The 26,688-nt window shown below is 32.5% G+C and overlaps 1 protein-coding gene and 1 long non-coding RNA gene across 2 annotated transcripts; one reads left to right on the top strand and one right to left on the bottom strand.

Annotated features, from left to right (window-relative positions):
* Positions 1–21,407: 21,407 nt before the first annotated feature.
* LOC125577429 (root phototropism protein 3-like) lies at positions 21,408–23,440 on the top strand. The gene is made up of 3 exons (XM_048738941.1): positions 21,408–21,668; positions 21,849–22,358; positions 22,438–23,440. Exons 1-3 carry the CDS (start codon positions 21,408–21,410, stop codon positions 23,089–23,091), a joined length of 1,425 nt encoding a protein of 474 aa, XP_048594898.1. The 3' UTR covers positions 23,092–23,440.
* A 936-nt stretch (positions 23,441–24,376) lies between these two features.
* Positions 24,377–26,521, bottom strand: LOC125577244. The gene is made up of 4 exons (XR_007315603.1): positions 25,243–26,521; positions 25,090–25,143; positions 24,880–24,991; positions 24,377–24,629 (listed from the first exon to the last, which is right to left on the bottom strand). It is a non-coding gene; the product is annotated as an uncharacterized LOC125577244 (long non-coding RNA).
* Between the last annotated feature and the right edge of the window lie 167 nt (positions 26,522–26,688).

Here is a 26,688-nt window from a genome sequence, read left to right as displayed (position 1 = left end):
ACTTTATATTTTTGACTTGATGAAAAAATAAACCAAGTTGAAGATTTTTTATAATGCAAAGACCAATTTGAAGATTTAATATGCTAGTTAAACAATGCTATCCAATATTTAAAGTGTTAGTAGATGCCAATTTGAAAGTTTTTATGCGATTTTCCATTAAATAAAATGACTCTATTTTCAAAGTAGTTGGTTTTTTTTCTACTAAAGATTTGAAAGTGAAGTAGGATTGAAAAAAATTACTCTATAATAAAGTATGAACTAGAAAATAGACAAAAATTTAGAGTAGAAGATTTTAACTTCAAAATGAAGATTTTACTATGAGTTGATTTGACCTAAAGTTGTTGTTTGATTTTACATAATAAACCGAACATCTTTTAGTTATTTATTTAATTATGAACAATAAATATTTAACTTTCTCTTATGATTAAATTTGAGACGAAGTATAGCCCAGTGGTTCATAAATATTTTTTTTTACGTCTGACTTTGGAATCAGGTTTCTAAATAAAAAAAATTCTTACAGATTATGGGTAGAATTTATGACTGCAGTTTTCGTTATTTTACACCTGTGAATTTTATGGGAATAAAATAATTATTAATTTTTTAATTTCATAATTTTTCAAAATATTGAAAATTTTTGGTTAAATGAATTTAAATTTATACGTGTGAAACCTTAATTTTGGAGACATTGTTTATAAATGTAGGTGTTGGAAGAATTAATTTCTATACTATGCGAAACTGATATGTTATTATTATTATATTTTTCTAGGAAAGGAGAAGGCTTGTAGAAGTGACCTACCTGAAAAGGGAATAACGGGAAAGATGAGTGGGTCTGAGGCTCTCCTGAGCACATGCACCACAGTGCATGTCTCAACTGTAGTATCCACTCTTCATGGCCCAATCACCCTATCACTTCCATTTCCCCAAAATTTTATAGAAAATTCTAGTACAATAATTTATTTTTATTTATAATTTAATAACTTATCTACTTAAAATTCTATAAATTTGCGTGATTAAATAGATAATACAATTGTGTATAAGATCGTGTATTTTAAGACAAAATAACATACGATTATTAAGAAACACATATAAAATATACATTAAATAAATCATTACAATTTTTTAATCGTTCTTATATTTCTTTCCACGCATAAATTTATGAAATGATTACTATCTGAACATATGGTACTAAATAAAATACTATATACTAGTGGTATATTGGAGTAATTGTTAGCTGGAAATGATTATGGAAATGGTTGACTAAAATTGTCGGGAACAAAATAGTGGAATATGACATTAGCCTTTTACTTAAAAATGGCCGTATCATGTTAGATAAACATTTTTTTTCCTTACGAAGGTCAAGCAATTTGCAATTTAAATATTGTACAGTGATTTCTTTCATATTAGCATTTGTTAGTCAACTCGTTTAATACCCCTACCATTTTCTTAAGAGAAGGAAACTTAAGTTGGAGTGAAGAATCAGCCGAAATTATGAAAGATGAGTTAAACTTTTAATTAATTTTCTCTTTTTAACCTGATTTATAATATATTTTAGAATCGCATATATTTTAGAATAAGAGATGCTTTCGGCACTACAATGTTAACTCCTCAATGGTATTGAAAAGGAGTTTAGTGTTTGTTTGTTCATAGGGTTAAAGGGCAAATTAAAGCCAATTCTATGCTTATGAAACTCTTCTGATTTTTTTTTGATAAATAAACTCTGTTATTGCAACTCGGTTGATTTAAACTCAAATGAAACTCCTAAACTCTACGATTTTTAATTAAACACCATCAAAACGTCTATTTCTATATAACTATTACTATTTTCATAGAATGTAAATGATCCAGATTGGAGGAATAAACATCTATACTAAAAATTCGACCCAAAAAAAAAAAACATCTATACTAAATTCAAATGGTTCTTTGCTTTATTATCTTAAATGTTATATATATTAATTATTTTAAAAAATTTCTTGGTTAGTTGGACAAATTCACCCTAAGTGAAAAAATAATTTAATTTGATATGTCAATAAAAGTGTTCTTCGGCCCTGCAAAAAACCTATGCACATTATAAAACGCAATTATAGTGTATATAAAAGATCCTAATAGTAACGTGTGGGATAACTGTGGTGCAGTTATAATAGTAACAAAAAACATATAGATAGACAAATATATGTACAGATTTTTGTTATTATTAATGGCGGTTCAGAACGGTGCGGTTCGTCACAAAGCGAAAGACTGAAATGTGAGCTGCGTGTCGAACTATGACACCGAGTATATTAATAACTGTAAATGTGAGCTTTACATTAGTTAAGAGTATCAATGTGTTATGATTAGTGTTAGTTAGGATATCACAATATCCTAACCATAGGATAACTATATTCCTTTGTATAGTTTAGATACCGTAGATACCGATAACTATCAAAGCTTGTATAAATATACTTCTGTGATTAATGAAAGGATCATCGAATCCTAAAGACTTTCATGGTATCATAAGCTTTTCGATCCTAGGCCTCCTGATCATCGCCCCTGCGATATCTCTTCCCACTCTCTTTCATTCCTCTTTCTCTCTCTTTTTTCTAACATCTCTTCTCTAAATCTATCGATATCGCCATGGCTGCCCATCCCTTCACCGCATCAGACAAACCTTTTGGTATCAGTCAGATTCGCGCATACATCCCTATTATACTGAATCTCGACAAAATGAACTATGATGTTTGGAGAGAGATATTTGAAACTCATTGTCTCACCTTCGGAGTTTCGGATCACCTCGACGGCACCTCCGCCGCTACACCCGAAACTGAGAAAGTCTGGAAAGAACGAGATGGACTCGTTAAGACGTGGATCTTATATGGTACAATAACCGATTCACTAGTCGAAACAATTCTCACTCCAAAAAGCACTGCGCATGACTTATGGCTCTCTATCGAGAACTTGTTTCGTGAAAATAAGGAGAACCGTGATTTCCAACTGGAGAATGAGTTGTGTACGATCACCATTGGAGACCTCTCGGTCCAGGAGTATTGTCGTAAACTCAAATCTCTATCGGATCTCCTTGCCAACGTTGAATTACCAGTAACTGACCGCCAATTGGTGATGCATTGCCTCAACGGATTGAATGACATGTTTGAAGAGATTCACAACGTCATACGACACTGGTCTCCCTTCCCAACCTTCCACACCACACGATCCATGTTACTTGCTGAAGAAGAAAGACTCACCCGGCAAGTGAAACCGGCTGCTACCCACAATGACGGTGCTTCAGCACCTAATGTGCTCTTTGCTGCAGACAACACATTATCTGACTCTACAAACCGCAATCACAACAACAATAGCAGAGGAAACAATAATCAGAACCGAGGCTGCAACAACAACAACAACAATAGAGGAGGGGGTCGTGGCAACCGAGGAAGAGGGCGCCATAACAACAACTACTCTGCTTCACCAAACTTCGCTTACCCTCCATGGAGCTACCCACAACAACAATGGCCCTTTCCCTACTATGCAGGAGGACATCCTATGATGCCCTTCGCGGCTCCGTACACTCCTGTTCCAGCGTCATCTGATCAGAAGCAAACAAGCATACTTGGACCATACTCTCCACAACCTCAACCCCAGGCTCATATCGCTCAGAACATCTCACCAACTGCTGGATCTCCAACATTCATTCCGCAAGCCCTCGCTCACGCATTCAACACTATGAGTCTACAAGATCCCGCTGCCTCAGCTTGGTACATGGATAGCGGAGCCACAAACCACATTACGGCTCAGCCAGGTACACTCTCGTCTGTGTTTAACATGAGCATAACTCCTTCTGTCCGAGTTGGGGATGGATCTATTACACCTGTTACTAAAATGGGCAATGCTTTGATCTCTTCTCCTTCTAAAAAGCTTCACCTTGAAAACGTGCTTGTCTGTCCCTCTTTTATTAAAAATCTCATTTATGTTCGATAATTTGTCACTGAAAATAAATGTACTGTCGAATTTGACCCGTTTGGTTTTACTGTTAAGGATCTTCTGACCAGGACCAAACTTCTCCGATGTGACAGCTTCGGACCACTCTACTCAGTGACACCTTATCGCCCTCTGCAATCTTCTCTTGCTCTTTCCGCGGATAGCTTTCTCTGGCACAGGCGTTTGGGTCACCAGGGTAGTTCAATAAATCGTACTTTACATTCTTTGGATTTTTCAAATAAAAATGCAGATATGACAACTTTGTGTCATGCAAGCAAACTGGGGTAAAAATATTCGTCTCCCTTTCAGTTCATCTTCAACTATTGTTACTGAACCATTTCAAATAATACATTCAGACATTTGGACTTCTCCTGTTTCCAGTGTCTCGGGTTTTAAATACTATCTTTTGTTCTTGGATAATTTTTCTCATTATATTTGGGTTTATCCATTACGTCGTAAAAGTGATATTTTTCAATTAGTATATGTTTTAATTGTCTTTATCGAGTAGACGTTAGTGAACCAAAATCAGGTAGCTATGGTTCCTACCATTGTTTAGGCTTAATTCTTAGACCAATAATTTTTTTTTATCTGAACTAAAGAATATTACTAGAGTTGAGCACATGCAAGAAATTCTTATTTATATTTTTGATAATCTAATTTTTTTATATTTTGAAAACTATTGTAACTTTTCTGCATCATCCTAGGTAACGAAACAAAAGTGCGTGTTTGGTGCAAGGCTTGAATTCATCTACGAAAATTACAAAACAATGCTCAATAAATCACTCTTAGTAACGATTAACGAAACAATAGTAACAAAAACCAAATGCATGTCTGTTTTGGTGCAATGCTATCAAACCAACAAATATTCCATTGAGTTAAATAATAACTCTTATAATATCCATTTGATGAACAAAAAAAAAACGAATGTATGTATGAAAAGGAGCGTATGGAACTTTAAAGAAGTATATGGTTGGTGATTAGCCTGAAATAGAAAGGGGATAGAAACTCCCACGTTCGTTTTCTTGATTTTTTTTATTATTATGAGACTTTGTTATTTTTGGCGGAATCGATTCTTGAAGCATTATTTTTGTAAATGACTTGACACCCCATAAGCTTGAGGTCGATGCCTCCTCGGTATCTTTTTTTAAAGCATTTTCTTTTTATGTTTTCTTGGTAGGTTTGGTTTCGGTTTCATACGGTGGCAAAACAATTCTTACTTTTTTTTTTTTTTTGACGTCAAAAGGTCATTCTATTACTCAAACTTGAGGTGGTCTAGGTAACCAAACCGGAATAGAACAACCAATAAAATGTAACTCCCTATGAAAAGATCTAGCGGTCTTAGCCAAGAAATCTGCAATCTGATTGTGCGCCCGTGGAACGTGAATGATGTTGAATTCCGGGAAGCATATTTGTAGCGTCTCTATCCTCTCCAATTCCGTCGAAAAGCTTGGCCACGCCTGAGGATCCTTCACCATTGCAATTAAGTCCTTACAGTCTGTCCCAAAGCTCTGGCAGGTCGAATGTTGTAGCATATTCTCCATCGCCCACCGCAATGCTTCTACTTCCGAGTGTAAGGCTGATTCGCGTCGTGGGAAGTTCCTTGTCCCCATAAGCTGAGTGTTCCCAGAACTATCCAGCCATGCCCATCCGCATCCACTAAAGACGGCAGAAGACGTCCAAGATCCATCTAACAAGCAGATATTCCTCAAGCTTACGACTTGAGGTTCCTCATTTATGTTATCTAGTGCCACCGTTTGTACCATTTCATTAGCATCAAACCAGGCTTGGCATTCACTCTCTGCATGTCTAACTAGGTCCAAAGGATCTCTGTCTATTCCCCTAAAGAGTTTTTCATTCCTGGCCTTCCAAATATACCATATTATCCAGGGATAAGGATCTCTATCTTGCTCTGGCTCAATGATACCATTCTTTCTCCAAAATAGGTAATCCATATTCGTGTAGACGCTCGAAACCGGGAAAATATTTGGGCATGTCGGAGTTGCTGATAAAGACCACACTTGAAGGGCTGGTGGGCATTCAAAGATGGCATGTGTGACAGTCTCTTCCACTTCTCCACATCTTGGGCAATAATTGTCACACCTCATATTACGTCTAATTAAGTTCCTCGTAACTGCCACATGACCAGTTAACAACTACCATATAAGATGACATATCTTCGTAGGAGCCTTCAATTTCCACGCAAAAGCTTGGAGCTTTGTGATACTTGGCTCCAGAACTTCCTCTTCCTCCGTCGACTTTAATAAATTCTGAGCCACCCAATATCCCGATTTGACCGTGTATTGGCCATTCCTTGTAAAGTTCCAGCAGAACGTATCACGACGGTGAGTTGAGCTTATGGCCAAACTCCTTATGAGAGGTATATCCTCAGGATGAACAATTCTTACTTTTAACAGAAATATTCTTCTCAAAAATAATTTTGGTAATGTTCTTATTTAGTACATAATGTTTTATTCAAATATTTTTTTTTTTGAACTGATTTATTCAAATATTTTTTTAGCCGTAGAAAAAGCAACAATATTGGTTAGAAAACAATATAGAGAGGAAGCTTTAGAAATACATCTTTGTAGTGTTGGAGAATAAAAACGGCTTTTGACGTTAACGTCGAGTATTCGTGTTCTTCATATTCTCCTTTTTTGTTATTACTATAATAAATTTAAAAAGTTAGATGCTGGTTTAATAGTACTTCACCAATTAAGGAACTAGGTCGTTAGAAAAAATTCGAGTTTCTTCCTTTTTATACTTTTATCGTGTGGTTTGCGTATCTATGTTCTTTATCGCTTGTCTTATTCACAGGCCTGCTTATTCAAGATCACTTTCCGATAAAAATAAAAATGTGACACTGAATCTGAGCTTCATTGCATATTTAGAGGCATTATTGTTATAAATTTTGGACGGTGCCAATGAAACCACCATATATATTGCATTTTAAAACAAAACTATTTGAAAGTTTTCATCATTTCAGTAATATACATAGAACAAAAAGCAAGTTTGTAATGTCCAAAGAAGTAAACGCAGCCGAAACACTCTACGAGTATAAACTTAAAAAAAAACGTTTTTATTTTATTTTTGCTAATTTATCCCTTTCGCTGCTGGTTTCTGGTTAATAAGGCCATATGATGGCGGGCAATCATCTTCAAGTTAATAGTTACTCACAGTATTTAGTAATTAGTACCAAGCTTTCGATATTGTTCGAGCACATATATATGCGCATTAATAGTGTCACGAAAGGTGGCTATGACGGTATTTTTTTCAAATTGCACACTTTACTTATGTTAATAGTGTCACGAAACTCCTCAGAAGGTGCACAAAAATAGATGTTCAAATCTGTAAGTTCATATTGTGGCTAGTACTACGTGTTCGAGTGCATATAAAATATGTATTATCATAAAGTAAAGAACGCATAGAGATTTGTTAACGGGGTTCATTTTCTATATCCTCGTCCAGAAACTATTCATTAGAAAAGGCTGCAGCAATCTACAATTTCTATATGGTATCCATCACACATTTGTGCCTACTACCATTATCTACATTACAATGGTTTAGAGCAACTACTATTCATTATTTTTTTATGAAAAGCATAGTTTTCTATAACTAAACCACCAAAAAATCTCATCATTTGTCTGGTGGGACGACGCCACACACCTGTGTGTCTCTCTCAAGAATACCTTGGGCACGTACATGTTTCTTTGACGGCCTCGTGGTATTTATGTGATTGCTAAAACCTAAACCCTAAGATATTTAAGCAATTTTTCATTTTTCTTCTCTTAAGAATAAGGAAGTTATTCCACATCTTAAATAAACTATTTAAAATGATTACCTAACTCAGCAACCACGTCTTGGCTTGTATAAATCGAGTCCATGTTGTCCACTTATGTATTTCAGCAGACGATTCACAGCTCAGCTTTCTGAATGACTTCTTGTACCACTTCATGTATAACTTCCTATACTTCTCCGAGATTAGTACACAAATACTATATGTGTTTGATACATCAGCAACGCCACAGCCATGATCAGCACGGCTATCCTCAAAATCGACAAAGCTAACAGCAGTATAGGAAACCCTACCAGCAAAATATGCACCTCTACCGGCAGTATATACACCGCCCCCACCATCAAAACAGCCGCCACCACTACCAGAAGGATGGTGCCACTGCCTTTGCCGCTACTCAAACAGTGTTCTTTCTTATGATAATAACATAGTCAGCAGTCAAAATTCATAGTGAGAAAAGTAAAAAACCTTACCTTATCAACACAATGGTTCAAAATTAAGTTACTGTTCATTGTTTTCAAATTATATAAAAAATAAGCAAAGACTAATGTAATGCTACGTGGAACCCAAAAGAGAAAGGTATACATATGACTCAATATAAATGAAAATACCAGAGACGAAAATATAATTGAGCAGCTCTGATATGAAAAACAGAGAAGTGAATGCACATAAAATAGAACTGAATGCTGCACACTTAGGGGAAGTTAAGGGTCAGAGCATACTAGAGTAAAACACTAAACGTAAACTTGAGTTTATGACAAGAAATATACTCATGAGACATTATGTCAACATATGAAATTGAGTGATGGAGTTTGACACGATAGCCAATCTATTACCCGGCATCTTCATTCTACGACGATGGATCTTAGGAATAATTTGGCGGATAGTAAGACTAAGAGGACTGTAATGCTCCTGTCCTCCTCTCCATTGTTTCAACAGCCTTTTTTTAAGCCATGAGTCCACTCTATTCAATGGCCAGGAGCGTTAATTTGGAGGTTCAAAAGACTTATTTTACTGATCTTCTTATTATCACATGATTTTTCTCCGTGTTTCGATCTTATTCGCATGGTATCTCAAACCAGTTTTAAAACATTTCATTATTCCAACTCAATCACGTTTAACTCTTAAAAAAATTAGAAAATTGTCCAAGAAAATAAATACAATTTTTTTAGTATCATAAATAGTCAAATCAATTTTTTTTTGAAGTCTTTTTACATATATCTTATGCGGGGGATTCTACAAAGACAAATTTGTCATGTACTATAAATCAAAATAACCTTTTGTACCTAAAGGATTACAGGGTCAAGCAGCTTCTTTCCCTTTCGCACCTTTGTACTATGAGTCTTTTTAGTACTAATACCCTTTTGTTATGAATATTGCAGTTAGCCCTAGCATTTGAGAAGAGGTGACGTTTTATGACAAGATTCTCCGGTCTAATTTAGATTTTTGTAATCAGCTGATGATTTTATATCTTTATAACTCTGATTAATGTAAAGTATTGCTTTTAATTTCAGTCTCATCTCTGTTTCTGCAATGACAAGTTACTTGTAATTCAGAAAAATCTTGGAAAATCTTTATCTTTGTAAATCATTTATCAAAAGCAAAGATTTTTCAACATTTGAGAAGAAAAAACAAACAAAACAAGACTCTTTTTATCTCAAACAAAATACAGCGAGTCTCGACGTTGGACGTTAATAAAAAATCATAATGAGCTCAGGGATATAATGAGGCCCAGATCTCCAACTTCGCGGCTTGCGGGGATGTCTACCACAACCGCCGTCATATCTGCTGGATGCTCATCAGAACAAGTTAGATTGCCGGAACTTGGTTCGTTAGTTTGGAACAGGCGTACTCGCATTCTGCATATAGGACAAGTAGCTTGCTACTCAAGCCACGCGGCGATGCAATGGGCATGAAACCAGTGTTTACAGCTCAGTAAAATCTTGGCTTTGTCTCCGTCGGCGAGCTCGGAGAGGCCAATGACACATTCAACACCGTCCTCAAAGCTCCGAGGGTTAAAATCAACGACGGGGATTGATCGGATGAGGATGATGGGGTCAACACTGGCCAGCTCCGTGATGTTGATAATAACAAGGTCATTACTGGTACCAGAAACATCCTCATGATGATCATTGTCGGTGTCATCATTATCAACACAATAACAATTATAAGCGCAAGCAGGGCCGTCTCTAATTAATTTTAGGCCCTGTTCAAAAAATATATTAATTGTACATTTTATAACGTAATTTTAAAATTTAATAACTTTGTTTGATTTTTTTTAATTATAAGTTCTAAATTTAGCATTATATCTAAAATTTTAAAGTTTCTTATCATAATTTATCTATATATTTTGAAAAATCCTTAAATTTTTTATCTTTATATTTCGAGGCCCTGTTCGACCGCTCCACTTGCGCGTGCTGTTAGACGGCCCTGAGCGCAAGATAACAGGAGTCCAAGCAACACAGGAATTGTAAAAATCAAAACCATTGCGGGCATTCTTGTCACCAGGATTAGAAGTCAAATTCCCCAGTGCTGCTAGGCCAATAGTAAGCAGAGGGACGAAACACACAAGTGTTATAAAAATATGGCTCATCTTTGAATCTCGCAGTCGCAGCAATATATGTGTTTCTTTCCACAATAGTGGAAGGGGGACGGATAATAAAAGTTGTATACGAAGTCGTAATGATTTTATCCCAAAATAAAGTCGTAAATGATTTTGGTTTGTTTCAAACTTTCAATTAACATATGTATATAATATATAAGTTAACGCATACCATCTAAACTATTAACACATGAGTACAAATTTAAAATAGCCCTAATTTTTATAAATAATTACAGTTTCATGCCGTTGAATAAATCAATTAATACATAAATAACAAAATAATTGGATTATTCACTTACCAAAAATATTTACACGTGTACTTATACACAATCCTTCACAATAATAATAAGCCGATTGGTTTATATAGATGTATCTAACATTATACAAACCTTCAAGATTGTATTGTTTATACATATATCGCCTATATCTAACATTTATTTCATGATCAAAGGAAACCTGTGCTTTGAGATCAACAGTATATTACAAACTTATACGAACAATAACATCAAAAACTTTGTTTGATCATAATAGATATATAACTTATAAGTTAGTACCATGTTTTGTGTATGACAATAAAATACAATAATAACGAACCTGTTATGTGAAATGTTGTATAGTTTTACACACTCTTATACAAACAAAAATTTTTTACTTCAATTATTGTATAGTTAGTATTAAAATTTATGACACATTTTGTTTTATAATATATTTAGATTGTAAGATAAAAAAAATCAGTTATTGAGATTCCTCAAAATAAGGTGACTACATTCAAAAAAATTTGAAGTTATAAATTGTTTTCAACTAGATTTTCACGAGATGTTAATATAGACAATATTTTTTATATTTATTTATTCCTAAAATGTTGACTTGAATATATAAATATTCCTTTTTACAGTCTTTACCGAATATGTAAATATACTTCCATAAAAAAAATCGTAAAAATATTCAACTTTAACCTATATCCACATATGTTTTTATTATTTTTTAAATATTGATAATACGTACACGTAACCGACTATACCATAACTAATTTCTTTCCTATTTAAAATGATCTTGCCAAACAATAATTATATTCAATATCATCTTCCTAACAACATATTTAATTTTTTTAAACAAATTATATCTAATGGAAAAAAAATATTTTATTAGCTGAAGAATATTAGTTAACTCATAATTTCGTAAATATGCTAAAACGTAAGAAAACTAACACTATAATGTAAAATAATAATTTTCCTAAAATGTTTACAAGACTCTTTTTTTACTTTGAAACTTTAGATGATATATACATATTCTTTTTTATTTAATAAAATATATAAATTTTATATTAGTTAATAGAAAATATTTGTAATGGAATATATACATATTTATTTTTCCAAAAAAATTCATCTGCTACTAATTTTCATATAAAATTGGAAAGCATAGCATATCATTTTGCTAGGAAACATGTGTATTTTTAAATTAAACAAATACAGTAATCTTCACAAGCATATTAAATAACATGATTTATAAAAAAAAACACATTAGAAGATATCTTATTTTTTAATTTTTTTATCAAATGACAAATAATGATCTTTATAACATACCATCAATATTTAAAAAAACAGACGGTGATGAGCATATGAAACATATAAATTATATTTCAATTTGGGTCAACAAGTTCAAATAAGTCTTAACAATAATATTTTGTATATATGTATTCATATGGTAATATAATTTGAACATATATAATTATATATGTACTTTACTATTTCTACAATTTATAATATTAGAATATTTGAAAATTAAATAATTATGGATAATTTGTTTTCTTTCTATAACCACCATCCACCTATCCACTTTTTTCATCATTTACATTTACATCTTAACGCAAAAAAAAAAATATTTTAACATTTTTAGAATTATGTATACAAAACTTTCTTCTTCGTATTATCTATAATTAATATCCAGTATAATAACGTATTTAACTCTTTTTTTTTGGCATCACAGATTTAACTAAATCAATGCAGACTGAAATAGAAAAAAACTATATCTGATGTACTACCTTCTAAAGAAAAAAATCATTGAAATATAATTGAATTTGTAACCGATTTTTCCAATAAAATCAGATCACCAGTTATAACGATCGGGTTTTGGCCAATTTTATTAGGTCAACACAAAGTTTTTTTAGGAAACCATGTATCCGATTAAATAAAAGAGTCACATTGAACGATTCCAAAAAACCGGTCTAATTAATCATACAACGCATATCATTTTGTTTGCCTAAAAATCTAAAAACAATATATTAACATGTAAACATAGTTAAAAATCATGATAAATCTTAATTGTTTTTTAAGGTAAACAGTTACCTTAATTAGACCATAAATCTAGTTGTTCTTAAAAGGAAAACTTACTAAACTTTTTTTTTTTTGATAAATCCTATCGGTTGATCATGTCGTCTTTGGAAGGAAAAAAACTTACTAAACTTGAATAAACCAAAAAGGTAAAAGTAATTAATTTCCTACTTGAAATGGTTAACTAGACCATAACCATAAAGACCGGATTTGTGTTTGATCGACCTTAAGAAAACGTAACTTCCGGGAAATTATCTTTATATAAATTGCCTTGTATGCAGGCTGTGTGTGTGTGTGTTTTGTAACACATGTAGGCAGTGTGTTATAAGAGCATGTACAACCCAAAGACGGTAGCATTTAATGTGGTCCAATGCTAATCTCTTAATTAAGAGTTCTTACAAATAAAAAATTAATAAAAAAAATTTTAAAAAAAAATATTTCTTAAATAAAACATAGTAAAAGATAACATTTTAAACAAACCATGAAACAAAAATTAGTACAATAAACGAGAATAAAAGAAGCATCACAGCTCAGTTGTTGTCTTGATCATGTCCAATTTTTTGTCATATATGTTCAACCAAATCATTTTTCAGTTGTTGATGCATTTGTATATCACGAATTCTTCTTCGAGCATCCATCATATTAGCGATATTTGTAGGGATATCTGTATAATACGTGAGATCGACATGTGAACTTTTGTTGTCTTCTGCTTGTTGGAACTCTGAAACGTCAAATTGAGTGTATCCATCCTGTTCGTCTTCTATTATCATATTATAGAGTATGATACAAGCTCTCATAATCTTCCAAATTTTGTCTTTATCTCAAAAAAAGTGCTGGATTTTTAATAATGGCAAAGCGAGGTTGGAGGACTCCAAAAGCACGCTCGACATCTTTTCGGACAGCTTCTTGATGTTGAGCAAATAAAACTGCATTCGGGCCTTGTGGAAATGGAATTGATTGGATAAAAGTTTCTCATTTCGGATAAATACCATCGGTGAGATAGTAAACCAAATGATGCTTTCTTCCATTGACAGAGTATATGACTTGCGGAGTTTGACCGTTTATTATGTCATCAAAAACAGGTGAGCGATCAATTTTTTTTTTTTTTTGCCACCCTAAAGTTTATTATTAATTATCATCAGTTATATCAAGATGTTTAAGAAAGGATGGACAAAAAAAATAGGATGTACATAAATGATATATGAACTATGAATAATATTTTGTAAAGCTGACTTAGATAACACATTTGCACATCCATCCTTTTTTATGCATAAATTCAATTTCTTCGGAAGTTATTCCACAAAGAGATCGTATGAGATATTATTTTGATATTCAGATTTGTTTCTTGACTATTAAAAAGATTGATAACTGTAAAAATATCTCCTTTGAAAATGATATGTCTATAACCAAGTCCCTAACATGAAACAAGTTTGTTTAAAAAGTAAATAATTTCATTTTTATTATATTATATAATAAATATATATTATTTACTGATAATCAAAATATAGTTATTCATCTATCACAAATATCTATGCAAATATGTGAATCAAGTACAACAATCAAACAACATAATGATTTTCACAAAGAAAATTTAAAATAATGTAATACAATAATATATTTATGTTATGTAGTCTTATTTTATATTTTTTAAATAATGTAATACAATATTATACATTATTTTTAGAATCGAGAAATACATCTAATATCTTATCTGCGCGTAACGCAGTTAAAAAATCTATAATAGTATAATAACCAGTGACACAAGCGACATGGTCATCGTACTATAATTAAAAGGGGACCATAGCATCCCATGTTTTTTTTTTTTTTTTTTTTATAGCATCCCATGTTGTGTAGTGTTTTTAATTACTATTGTCTGCATTTCGACTCTGTTTTTATACACATTTACGTTGATTGTCTTACAGAGAATATTAAAGAGACTTCCATGTTCCTATGTTTGTACGTATTAATTTTTGGAATTGAAATAAGATCGACTCTATCTTTCACATTAAAAAAATCCATGTCTTCTACTCAGCCTCTCGACCCTCTCTAACGGTAGGAACTGGATCAGAGCTAACGGCCCTAGGCTTAATATCAAGAAGAAATGACTTTAGTCGCCAAAATTTATTTAAGAAGTTACCAATTGTAAAACGTGTTTTCAGTATCGTGGTTGGAGACGTTTTTACACCAATCCTATAGTGCCCAATATTATTGGACGACACTGTGTAGGATGAAGTCCCGAACCAGCAACGTATGGCCTTTATCTAATATCTTTTACACTTGTTTTAGTTTCATTGTTTTCGTGACGTTCAGTTACAAGGTTTGTGGGTTTCTTTTCTTGTTCTGTCAACAAAGACATTTCTTATACATACATCCGCAATTAATCAACTTGTCTGGATTATTTTCTTGTGTTTATTTTTGTGGATTTCTAAGATCTAGGTTGATTGTTTCTATAGGAAAAGGCAAGAATTTGTTATTTCCTTTGGAACTAAGCCTTTAGTCATGATGAGACGATGAAGACTGTTTAAGAACAGAACAACGTCTGTAATTTGTTTTAAATGGAGGGACAACAGGTGTGACCCCCCTAGAAGATACTAGGTGTTGTGACACCCCCTAGAGACAATAGGTGGGACTCACCAAGAGCTCATGTCCTATGTACTTCCATATCTAATAATAAAATTTATTATTAAAAATATATTTTTAAAATACATTTTATATCAAATATAAATTCTTATAAATTACGGTAAAAACCTGTATATATATTATAAATTTATACAAGATTTACTCATACATTATAAGAAATAAATATTCTCAAATATCACTAAAATGTTTTTTGTCCCAAAATATATATAAAGGAAAGATCCCAAATAATGTTTACTAAAAAGGAACATATATATTTAATTATAAATTATATAATCAATGAAATGCATTATAAATAAAATGTCAGTATCCTTAAGAAGTATAAACAATAAACTATTATATATATTATAATCGAGTTGAAAGTTTTTGATTAAACAGAAGACCATGTGTCCATGTTGTGGAGGGTCGGAACCAGCCGGCGTCTGAGATTGCGCAGAGTGTCATAAAAGAGAGTCGGTTCTCATTTTATATAGCTCGTGGGGTCCTCGCTGGCTGCAGGAGCTCTTAGTGCGGAGGCTACGTTAAGGTGATTTGCTGGTACAAAGTAGATCAAGTTTGCCTCTTGGCCATTATCCTCTGTAATTTTGGTTTTTTCCTTCCAAGTATCTTCTGATGCTTTTGTCGTTGTTTTCTCGTTGTTGCCTTCGTTTCGGAAGGTATGTTCTTTCCCTTGTACGTTGCTTGTTCCACCAAGCATATCATTTCAGTGTTAAAAAAACATAAGACCAATTTAAATTGAAAATGTGATTTGAGTTTCGAGACTTGGAGAAAACCATTTTTAAAAATAATTATGCAGATGAATGAAGAAAATTTTATATAAATTATTAGTATTGTAAAGATAGAACCGTTAAACGTGAATATTCCACGGTTTAGATAATACAATCTTCATAACACATGTATAGCTGTATATTGTTTTGTCTGTAATATCTTTTCATAATTTTAATAGAATAATAAACAAGTGTTCATTTTTTTTAATTTGAAAAGGATTCAAACCATTTTTGAAATTAAACATGACATGTAATTCACATAATGAAGTTTAATTAGTTTACAAAAAGAATCTTACTAAAGGTATTTTTAGAAAGTTTTCAAAATATTGTAAAATTTTAGTAATACAAATTATTATGTTGGATAGATCAAAATCATGAGAACTCAACATAAAATATCTCAGATGAGATAGTTGGGATAAGTGTCATGATTTGAAATATTCATGTTTAGAGACACACAAATATATATATATATATATCATTTTGAAAAATCTCAGACAGACTGTTCATATCTATTAGTATTCTACGGTTTAGATAATACAATCTTCATAACACATATTTAACTGTATGTTGTTTGGTCTGTAATATCTTTTCATAATTTTAATAGAATGATAAATAAGTGTTATTTTTTTTAATATGAAAAGGATTCAAACATTTTTTTGAAATTAAACATGACATGTAATTCACATAATGAAGTTTAATTAGTTTACTAAAAGAATCTTACTAAAGGTATCTTTAGAAAAGTTTTCAAAATATTGTAAAAGTGTAGTAATACAAATTATTAAGTTGGATAGATCATAATCATGAGAACTCAACATAGAATATCTCAGATGAGATAGTTGGGATAAGTGTCATGCTTTGAAATATTCATGTTTAGAAACACACAAAAATATATATATTAACATATATTCTTCCTTCTGAAAAATCTTAGACATACTGTTCAGATCAATTAGTATTCTACGATTTAGATAATACAATCTTCATAACACATATATAACTGTATATTCTATCGTCTGTAATATCTTTTAATAATATTAATAGAATAATAAATAAATATTATTTTTTTAATTTGAAAAGGATTCAAACAGTTTTTGAAATTAAACATTACATGTAATTAACATAATGAAGTTTAATTAGTTTACTAAAAGAATATTACTAAAGGTATCTTTAGAAAAGTTTTCAAAATATTGTAAAATTTTAGTAATACAAATTATTATGTTGGATAGATCAAAATCATGAGAACTCAACATAAAATATCTCAGATGAGATAGTTGGGATAAGTGTCATGATTTTGAAATATTCATGTTTAGAAACACACAAATATATATATATATATATATATTAATATGTATTCCTCATTTTGAAAAATCCCAAAGAGACTGTTCAGATCTATTAGATATGACTACAAATCCGATGAACTAGCCAGTATTCGTATCGAAAATTAAGTTGTTCCATAAAATACAAAAGGGCTTTGAAGACGCAAACCTGGTTTATATTCTCCATAGTACGAATGATCAGGCGGATTCGATAGCGAGAGAAACAAAAAATAAAAGCATTTTTTCTCATATAAATCACACATGGACAAACGAAGGTGCTATTGAAAAAATCGGTTCATCTGATCAACACTTTGATTTTAGTTTAATGGATAGCTGACAAAAAAAACATATATATATATATATATATATATATATATATATACACATTTTAATTGGACTGAGAAACCTATGTTAAAGTACCTTCAACATGGTGGTCTTCCATGACAGACGAAACTACACAATTTTGATTATTAAAAGAAAGGCCAGTCTTTTCGGCTGAAATAGCAATATTCAATCAAAACTATCTTCCTGCAATTAACATAACCCCTACAAATGAATCCTAAACGTTACTTACTTAAATGCATAAAATGCAATAATTTCACCTGACAAGAATCTTTTTATATGTAAATTTGGATATTATTGACCAGGATAAATTTGTATGTGTATTAATCATGAGAGATAGTGGTTGATTAACAGTTAACTAATGTTATTACACCAACAAAATATAAGGTCTATCTTTTAGAAAATATTATATTTACATGAAACAAGATACAAAAATTATAGGAAGAAAAAAATAATATTTTTAAGACATCAAAGATTGAATTGCTGGTTTTGATTCTGTTATGTCAAGATTTTATGATTTCTTTTTGTATTTATGCTTATAAATGGGCATGAAAAACTTCTCTACTTTAGGTATAAAATTAGATTGGACCAGGTGTGAGAGTGTTGAAAGTAGAGTTATTTGTCGTAAAATCCACAATATCTTGAATTTATATGTAGCAGAAAAATTATTGTTAGTTGAAGAATTGTTATTTTCTTTGTTCTTGTTGAGGATTTTATAATTTTTTATTATTTGTAGTAGAAATTATATTTTAGACGAAAAAATTGTAATATAATTATTTTTTTTCTTTATAAGAATATGTCATGGAATAATAACTGAACTTCTTGGTTTTTACAAAACAAAATATAATATTTTATGTATTTTAGGATTTCTTATGTTAAACTCTTTTGACACTGCAATTTATATATAACTCCACTAAAGTAAAAATAATAATTTTAAAGTTTTATTTTATAAGTCCTATATAAAAGTGTGATCGCTTATGATATAATTATTTTTAAAAATCATTTAAATATCTAGATATTTTTCTAACTTTGATCTTTTTCTTATATATTTGCCAAGTAATTAATGAATCAACTGTAGTCTTATAGCTACGTCTAGGGCCTGAAAACCTCACAGCTATTGTGAATCAATAGTGTTTGTCTGTTATCATCGATCAAACAAAAAACTGCCGAATGTTGTTTTTAAGAGTTTATTATTTCCACAGGAATTTTACCGTTGAATGAGGGATGATAAATTTTCCTTACACACTTAGTATAGAGCTATCCACTTTACACACACTGCAACCTCCACAGTTATAACTGAAAGGATGACGAGAACACCGACAATCAAAAGAACGAGGAGAACATTTTGACGGTATCAGCCATCACCTCCGACAAATCACCGTCAAAAGCTTCCCGAAGAATGAAGTCTTTTTAATTGAAAAATTGTTTAAGCTATCACTTTACCTAAACTATATTTATTTTTGGTGTGAAAAAAAAAAGTTGTTTTCACCACTTTGCCGAGAACCCAAGCATTGTAAATAGTTTCTCCCAACGTAAATCGAAACCCAGGTGGCGGAAGTTACAGCTGCAACCTCTTTACCATTAGGCCAACTCGACGTTGGTAAGTGGAAGTTACAGCTGCAACCCTTTTTAATTTAAAAAAGTAAATGAACACTTCACCCATGGATTAATTACTAATCTAGATTTAGATTTTAGATTTGAATGGTGGAATTCTAGAGGTGGAGTTTAAAATTTTAATAAATATATAAATAGAGAAAAATAATAAAGAAAAAGAAAGACATAGATTTTTTGCATAAAATATATAAGAAAAAGTTATTTTTACTGTAGCTTTAAAAATGAAGCTAAAACATGATTTTTAAAATTCAAAGCAAAAAAATTAATGAAACTTTTTATTACCTATTTTAGGCAAAAAATTACATATTTCTTTTATAGACTATTGAACCTGTAAAATGAAAACAATTATTTATAATATCAAATAAATTAGATAATCATAATAAAAAATATCTAAAAATAATTTAATATAATTTTGGGTATTTTTAAAATCATTGAAATATTTAAAATAACAAAAATTATTATTTTACATATTACATTTTAAATAACAGTAAACTTTGTTAATTTCTAATAAAATATTTAATATTACTTATTTTATTTGATAAAAATAATTATTTTATATATGCATCATATATTTCACATCAAAAGTCTGCGAAAAATATACGGTAACAATTTTAAAGGTACAACAACCTTACCTACATCTAAACTTTATAGCTAAATTTTTACAGCAAAAGTCGAACTAATCATCACCAATGTTCCTATACAAAAAGTTTAAACCTTATGATATAATTATTGTTTTAATAAATTTAGAAATAATCCTTATTTCATCATAATAATTAGAACTTATGCCACTGGAATTTAAATTGTTCCTTAATTTCAGTACTTATTTCTTTTTCTCATTTAATTTAAAACAAACATAATTCAGTATTTTGATATCCATTTAATTTGGTTTCGTTTTGACAAGTATGTCATTGACTTTTATTAATGATTAGGAGGTGCTATTGGTTTATATACTTTGATTGATTTATAAATACATACAGTATTTATAAATTCAAATAAAATATACAAATTTTTAAATTCTCTCGGATTAGTATTTAAAAATTTGGAAGTTTTCCTTCGGATTTAAGTCTTTGAAATCTAGGCAAATCCATTCAAATCTATTATGAAACCAAATCTACTAGTAAATTCGTATGATTGAATAACGTTTGATTTGAATTAGAATTTATGAATCATAAAACCAATAACACATGATTTCAATACATATTTCAATACGTCTCTTAGCCGAAAAGTATATAAAAAAAATAAATAAGTTTTAATTTCATGATTTCACATTTATTTGTTTTTTTTTTTGTTTTTTTCTTACACTTTTCAGTTAAGAGACAGCTCTTATAAGAGATGGTTTTTATCTTTTCGTAGTTAAAATCTAAATAAAACTAAAAACCATCTTTTAACCGAAGATAAGAACCCCAGTTAAGAGATTAAGGATAATCATGATCTTTAAAACTTGCGCTTTCAAAAGCGCGAACCAACTGTAAAACTTTAAAACCGTACTGACAAACACAGTCAATTTGTTAACATTGTTATTTTGCTAACTATGCCTTCAGTCCTTATTTATAGCTAACTTATTCTTACTTAGAACAAACTGGTTACTAAGCTAATTGATATTTGATTTCAAGATTACATGCTATTGCTAATTTTTGTCATCAAAATATATATTCTACAAAACATTTTAATGTCTAGATATTTTGCTAAGTGTGATTTATTTTCTTACATGGTTTACTCCTATCGATCAAACCGTAGTCTTATCGCTACGTCTAGGGCCTGAAAACCTTAAAAGCTGTTCTGAAAAAAAAATCTCAGTGATTTGTCTGTATATCGTCGACCAGACAAGAAACTTGTTGACAAAACAAACAAACAAGAAACTTGTTCTTTCCGAATATTATGGAAATGAAAATAGTTTTCTTCTCAACCATAGTTTTAAATTTATTTGATGAGAAAACCTGTTCTTTCTGCATATTATCCTTAATGAAATATAAAATAATATTTTTTTTTCAACGATAGTTACAAACTCTATAAAACTACGCACTGTCCACACACTGCAAGTCCATCGTGAAAACCAAAAATATGACGAGATCATCTCTACCGGTATCTGCCATAACCTCCGGCAAATCCCCGTTACAAGCTGTCGGAGGAACGAAGTCTTTTTGGTTCGAGGGTGATGGTTTCGTTCACGACGTGGATTGTTTCGTTAAGACCATCGCCACAATCAAAGCCAATGGCGCTCGTCCCGACCACATTGGGTCCGTTATCGCTCATTATGCTTCCACGCGGCTCCCTGACCTCTCCGGCGTCGTTATGGAAAATCAGCAGCAGTATTCGCATAGCGTAACTGCGTGCGTGATCAGGGGCGAATCCAGAATAATTTCCTTGTGGGTGCAAAATTTAATAATGCAGTAAGAAAGGTTCAAACTTGAGACATTAAGGGGTGCACAAAACAACTAAACCATCTTATCTAGCTGATTTCTTTGTACTTTTACATACAAAAAACTTAATATTCATAAAATTACGGGGGCATGTGCCACCATAGTGGTAGCTCTGGCTTCGCCCCTGTGCGTGATGAAGAAACGTTTCTTGGTCGAAACCCTAATCGGAATCCTTCCGCCGGAGAAAGACTCCGTTTCATGTAACTTCCTCCTCCGTCTACTCAGAACCGCCAATATTGTCGGAGCAGATACGGACTTCAAGGCCGACCTCGAAGTGAGGATATCATGGCAGCTAGAAGAAGCTTCCCTCACAGAGCTAATGATACCTTCTTTCAGTCACACTTGTGCTGCGTTGCTCGACGTAGAGCTCGTGACTCGAGTGGTGAAGAACTTTGCAAGAATATACAATGAAGGAATCAAAAGCGGTACTTCTCTCATTAAAGTGGCGAAGCTCGTAGACTCTTACCTCGCGGAAGCTGCCGCGGACCTCAATTTAAGCCTCATAGAGTTTATTACCCTCACGGATGCTCTCCCTAGACATTCTCGTGTAACAGAAGATGGCTTATATCTCGCTTTGGACACTTATCTCAAGGTAAGCTAATGTAAAAAAAATACTTACGGTTTTCAGGTGGTTGAAAGGTTCAAAAATTTATTGATTTAATTGGTTTTAGGCACATCCTGATGTGACAAAGCAAGAGAGGAGGAGACTTTGTGGGCTAATAGGCATCAAGAAGTTATCAATGGAGGCGTCTCTTCACGCTGCAGAAAACCCTCGCTTACCAGTGAGAACTATTATTCAGATTTTGTTCACTGAACAGACAAAGTTGAGTCATGGCCGCCACAACAACAGCATTGACTGTAATGTCTCATCATTAAGTCGAAACCCTTCGGGTTCACACTTCTCAGAGCCTACTCCTAGTTGGTGCATGTCGAAATTCGACATGAATGTTCAACAAGCCGAGATTAGCAGATTGAGAACAGGCATAGGCAAGTTACACAACGAGTGTGAAGCTATGCGAAGGCAGTTAAAGAAAGAGAAGAAAGGTGGTAGGAGTAGTACTGGTAATACTTGTGGGAGTAAGTGGTATTTCAGGTGGAAGATGCTTAGATTTAGTACGTGTTTTACCACTAACGATGTGGAAAAGAAGAATGGCGGTGAGTTTGGAGATAACAAAGAAGGAGAAGAAGAGTTTGAGTTGGAGGATCTGACTACTGGTAACAAAATAACATTAATCTATTATTTTTCTTTAAAAGTAGAAAACTCTGATGTACATGCTTACATTGGAGTAAAACCCATATTTATAATAGAGTTCTTCTATTTTTAAAGAAAAATCATGATGTGGGTTGATGATGCTCTAAAAGAAGAAAATACAATTTTGAAAAATCTTATCGGTTGTTATTTTATGCATTTATTTTGCAGTCCTTGGTGATGCAATCGCAAGTTCAGGACAAGTCGATAACAGGGAAGACCCGACCGCGCTGATCATACCAGATCAGCAAATAAAGAGGAACCGGGAAGGGAAGAAACTAAAAAAGGAAATGAACCAGTTAATGGAGCAGTTGGTCGAGGGTGATAGAAAGATCAATACCACATCATCCTCAGCTCAAAAGATCGTGGACGAGGCTACACACCACCGAGACCAAAACTTACCAAACCCTGATAAGTTTGGACTCTTAACCAAAACTACAAGGATCAACAATCACATTCATGTACCAGCCGACTCTGATCTTTGCACTTTAAAATATGGAGGTTCGAACCAACCCATCAACGCACGTTACTGTTGTTCAACACCACCATTGTTCAAAGAAGTCTGATTCATTCCCAAACCGTCATATGTCTTATTTCGTTCAGAGAGATATATCTGGCAGTTAACGTAAGAAGCTCCAACGACCACTTGCCTTAACTGGCTTCCACAAAATCAGTTACTCCTTGATTAATCTTGTTGTTTTGTCTATCTTTCTTTACTTGTTTTTCAGACCACTAGTTCTCTTTTCTGTAATAGGTCATGTGATCCGGCCAACGTCCGGTAGCTTTTAAGCTTCGGTGCTGTGCTTTTTGTTTGTTTTTACTTTTTTTTTTTCATGAGAATTTATGGATTTAATGTGAGAGTTTAAAAATATATAGTATGTTATGTTAGACTTTTCTATTTAGATTTAGCTATGTTTTTGGCATATTTAGAAGTGAATATGTTTTGTTGGTGGGTTCCGAATGCATCTCTAATAGTTCGGTATTTTTATCGTAGATCTTTTAGAGCTCTTCTTTGTGAGATAACAAACCAAGTCCCACATTGGATAATTAGACAAGGAGTGTCTAATATATAAAGAGATGTTCAACTCTAAGGGCAACATTATTGGTTCTACAAAATTTTGTCCTTAGAATAAATTAGTATTATTTTTTAGTTAGAGACAAATGCATAAGGACTTTTTTAATTTTGTTGATTATTGGTAGGACAAAAAAAAGTCCTTAGCATATTTTATAATATTTATTTGAGACAAACGTTTGATCAAAATGTGTTTGCTTCTTTTGTTTGGTGGGATGGATAAAATATGAGACAAACGTTTGATCAAAATATGTTTACTTCTTTTGTTATGATAGGGAACAAAATCATCTCAACAATGAAACGTGAAGCAGAAATAAGTAGAGTAAATCTTTGATTACAAACTATATAAAAAGGTAGTTTCTATGTTCTACGTGCAAGAGACTCCTCCTTGCACAATCAGAACAACGATCACAAAATCAAATCCACATACCCGAAACCAAAAAAAAAAGATCAGAACAATTAAGAAAAAATCAGATAATGTTTGCCCCTGCATCCAGATTTGCCCAGCAAAATCAGCTCAACCACAATCTTTCCCTCTACGCCTGCAAGAATCAAGCAACAAGAACCCAGAAGAAAGTATTACAACTTGCACATATATAAGAAGAAAATAAATAAAACAAATTGTGGTTTGGCAAGAGAAACGTTATAAGCAAGAGAAAAAGAACATGAACTAGTTGTCAAGTGTCTGTCGAATTCTCTCGGGACTCCTACCATCTCACCCAGTAACATAGCAAAATAAATATGAACTGATTAAGCTAAAACCAAATTGGGAAAAACACAGAGCTTACAAACCCAATGAAGAAGAGGGGACAAAGTAAACTTTGTGGGTAACTCATTCAGGTGAACCATTGATCTGAATATCAAAGTAAACTTTGTGGGTAACTCCTTCTAAATCCTCTCCTACCTGATAAATCCCACAACGCAGAGAAACCCCAATTACAAAGTCTGACCACATCTTTACAAAACCAAAAAAATGCAAATGAGTTCAAGTTCAATGCTCACCCGATCAGCAACCTTCTCATTGACCATGGGATCAGTAACATCAGTCAATTTAATCTGAGTTGCATTAGTGAAACCCAGAAATCGTAAGTAATGTAGCAAGCCCAGATCGATAAACTATAAGAAAAGTGAGGAGCAAGGATCAAAAGTTTTAACCTGGATGAGGGCAAGTGTGACGCAGTCATCGGAGACAGTCTCGAAGAGGCGGAGGAGAGACATCTCGTGATGTTGGAGGCTAGGATTCAGCCTCTGCCTGATGATAGGCGTCGAAGAAAGGGTCCAGAGAAGTAGCCTCTGCCTGAAGCTATGGCTTCCCTTCTTCAGTTGCTGGGGATCATCGCGCCTTCCGCCATCGATCTTCAACTCTCTCTCTCTCTCTTCTCAAAGAGACAAGGCCCAAAGGGCAACACGTGAATCATTTCTCAAACCAAAACGCTTCCACCATTCCCTTGCCGACACCTATCACCTAAGGACAAAAAAAAAATATGTTAGCCAACGACAAACCGCGTCCGTCCCAGCGAAATTATACAATTTTTATTTAAATAAAATCATATAAAGCCTAACGACTTCCTCTATCATACCCCGATAATGTTGCTCTAATAGTACGAGGCCTTTTGGGAAGGAAATCAAAAGTAAAACCATGCGGGCCAGCAAATTAGGCCCAAAGTGGACAATATCGTACTAATAAGATAAGATAGAGTTGGACATGGGATTTCGCAATCCCAACAATTGGTATCAGAGCGGTTGACGAGAAATCTGCAAGAAGACCGAAATACCCTTCGAGAGATGAATGGTATCCTATGAGTTAGGAATGAGAGATGTGTGGCAGAAATCAAGTCAGAAGATCCTGGAAGTCAGTTGTGGGACACGAGATGAATGTGATCCTTAGTTTGAAGGGGAGAATGTGAGATAACAAACCAAGTCCCACATTGGATAATTAGACAAGGAGTGTCTAATATATAAAGAGATGTTCAACTCTAATAGTACGAGGCCTTTTGGGAAGGAAACCAAAAGTAAAACCATGCGGACCAGCAAATTAGGCCCAAAGTGGACAATATCGTACTAATAAGATAAGATAGAGTTGGACATGGGATTTCGCAATCCCAACATTCTTCATTGGAACTTGGAAGATATGATGTTTGCACACGTATGACTTCAGAACTCAGTCTTCCGGTAGGTAGTTGTGGATATGATGCAGTGCTGCAACAACGGTTCTAGCCATATGATTTTCAATTTTAATTACCGGATTTTTATCTCTTAATTTTAAGTCAAGTTTTTCTTAGATTTTGGTGTTTAAACATTTAATTTTTAATATGTGTAAAAAACCTTAATTGACATCAAGGCAAGAGTAATCATTTAGTTTAGATAACAACCATTAATAAAAGTTAACAAAGAAATTTGAGATCAAAATCATTTACTTTCTTTAGATGTACGTAACATAATTATATGTTTGGTTAATAATCTGTCATAATTATAGTATTTAGTACATATAAATAAAATATTATTTAAATATTAATTATTTCAATAAACTGTCAAATCAATGAAGAATCGTTAATTATCTGTTTTTACTGCTTAAACTATCGTTTAAGGCATAAGTCTTAG

This window comes from Brassica napus, chromosome A8 (genome assembly GCF_020379485.1).
Source record: "Brassica napus cultivar Da-Ae chromosome A8, Da-Ae, whole genome shotgun sequence".
NCBI lineage: Eukaryota > Viridiplantae > Streptophyta > Magnoliopsida > Brassicales > Brassicaceae > Brassica > Brassica napus.
This window is presented reverse-complemented; position numbering and strand designations above follow the sequence as displayed.

Excerpts from the sequence above, each read along its gene's own strand:
- LOC125577429 (XM_048738941.1), top strand. The coding sequence starts at position 21,408 with ATGACGAGATCATCTCTACCGGTATCTGCCATAACCTCCGGCAAATCC. Across the intron at positions 21,669-21,848 it reads AGCAGCAGTATTCGCATAGC|ACGGGGGCATGTGCCACCAT; the intron begins GTAACTGCGTGC and ends ATTCATAAAATT. Across the intron at positions 22,359-22,437 it reads CTTTGGACACTTATCTCAAG|GCACATCCTGATGTGACAAA; the intron begins GTAAGCTAATGT and ends AATTGGTTTTAG.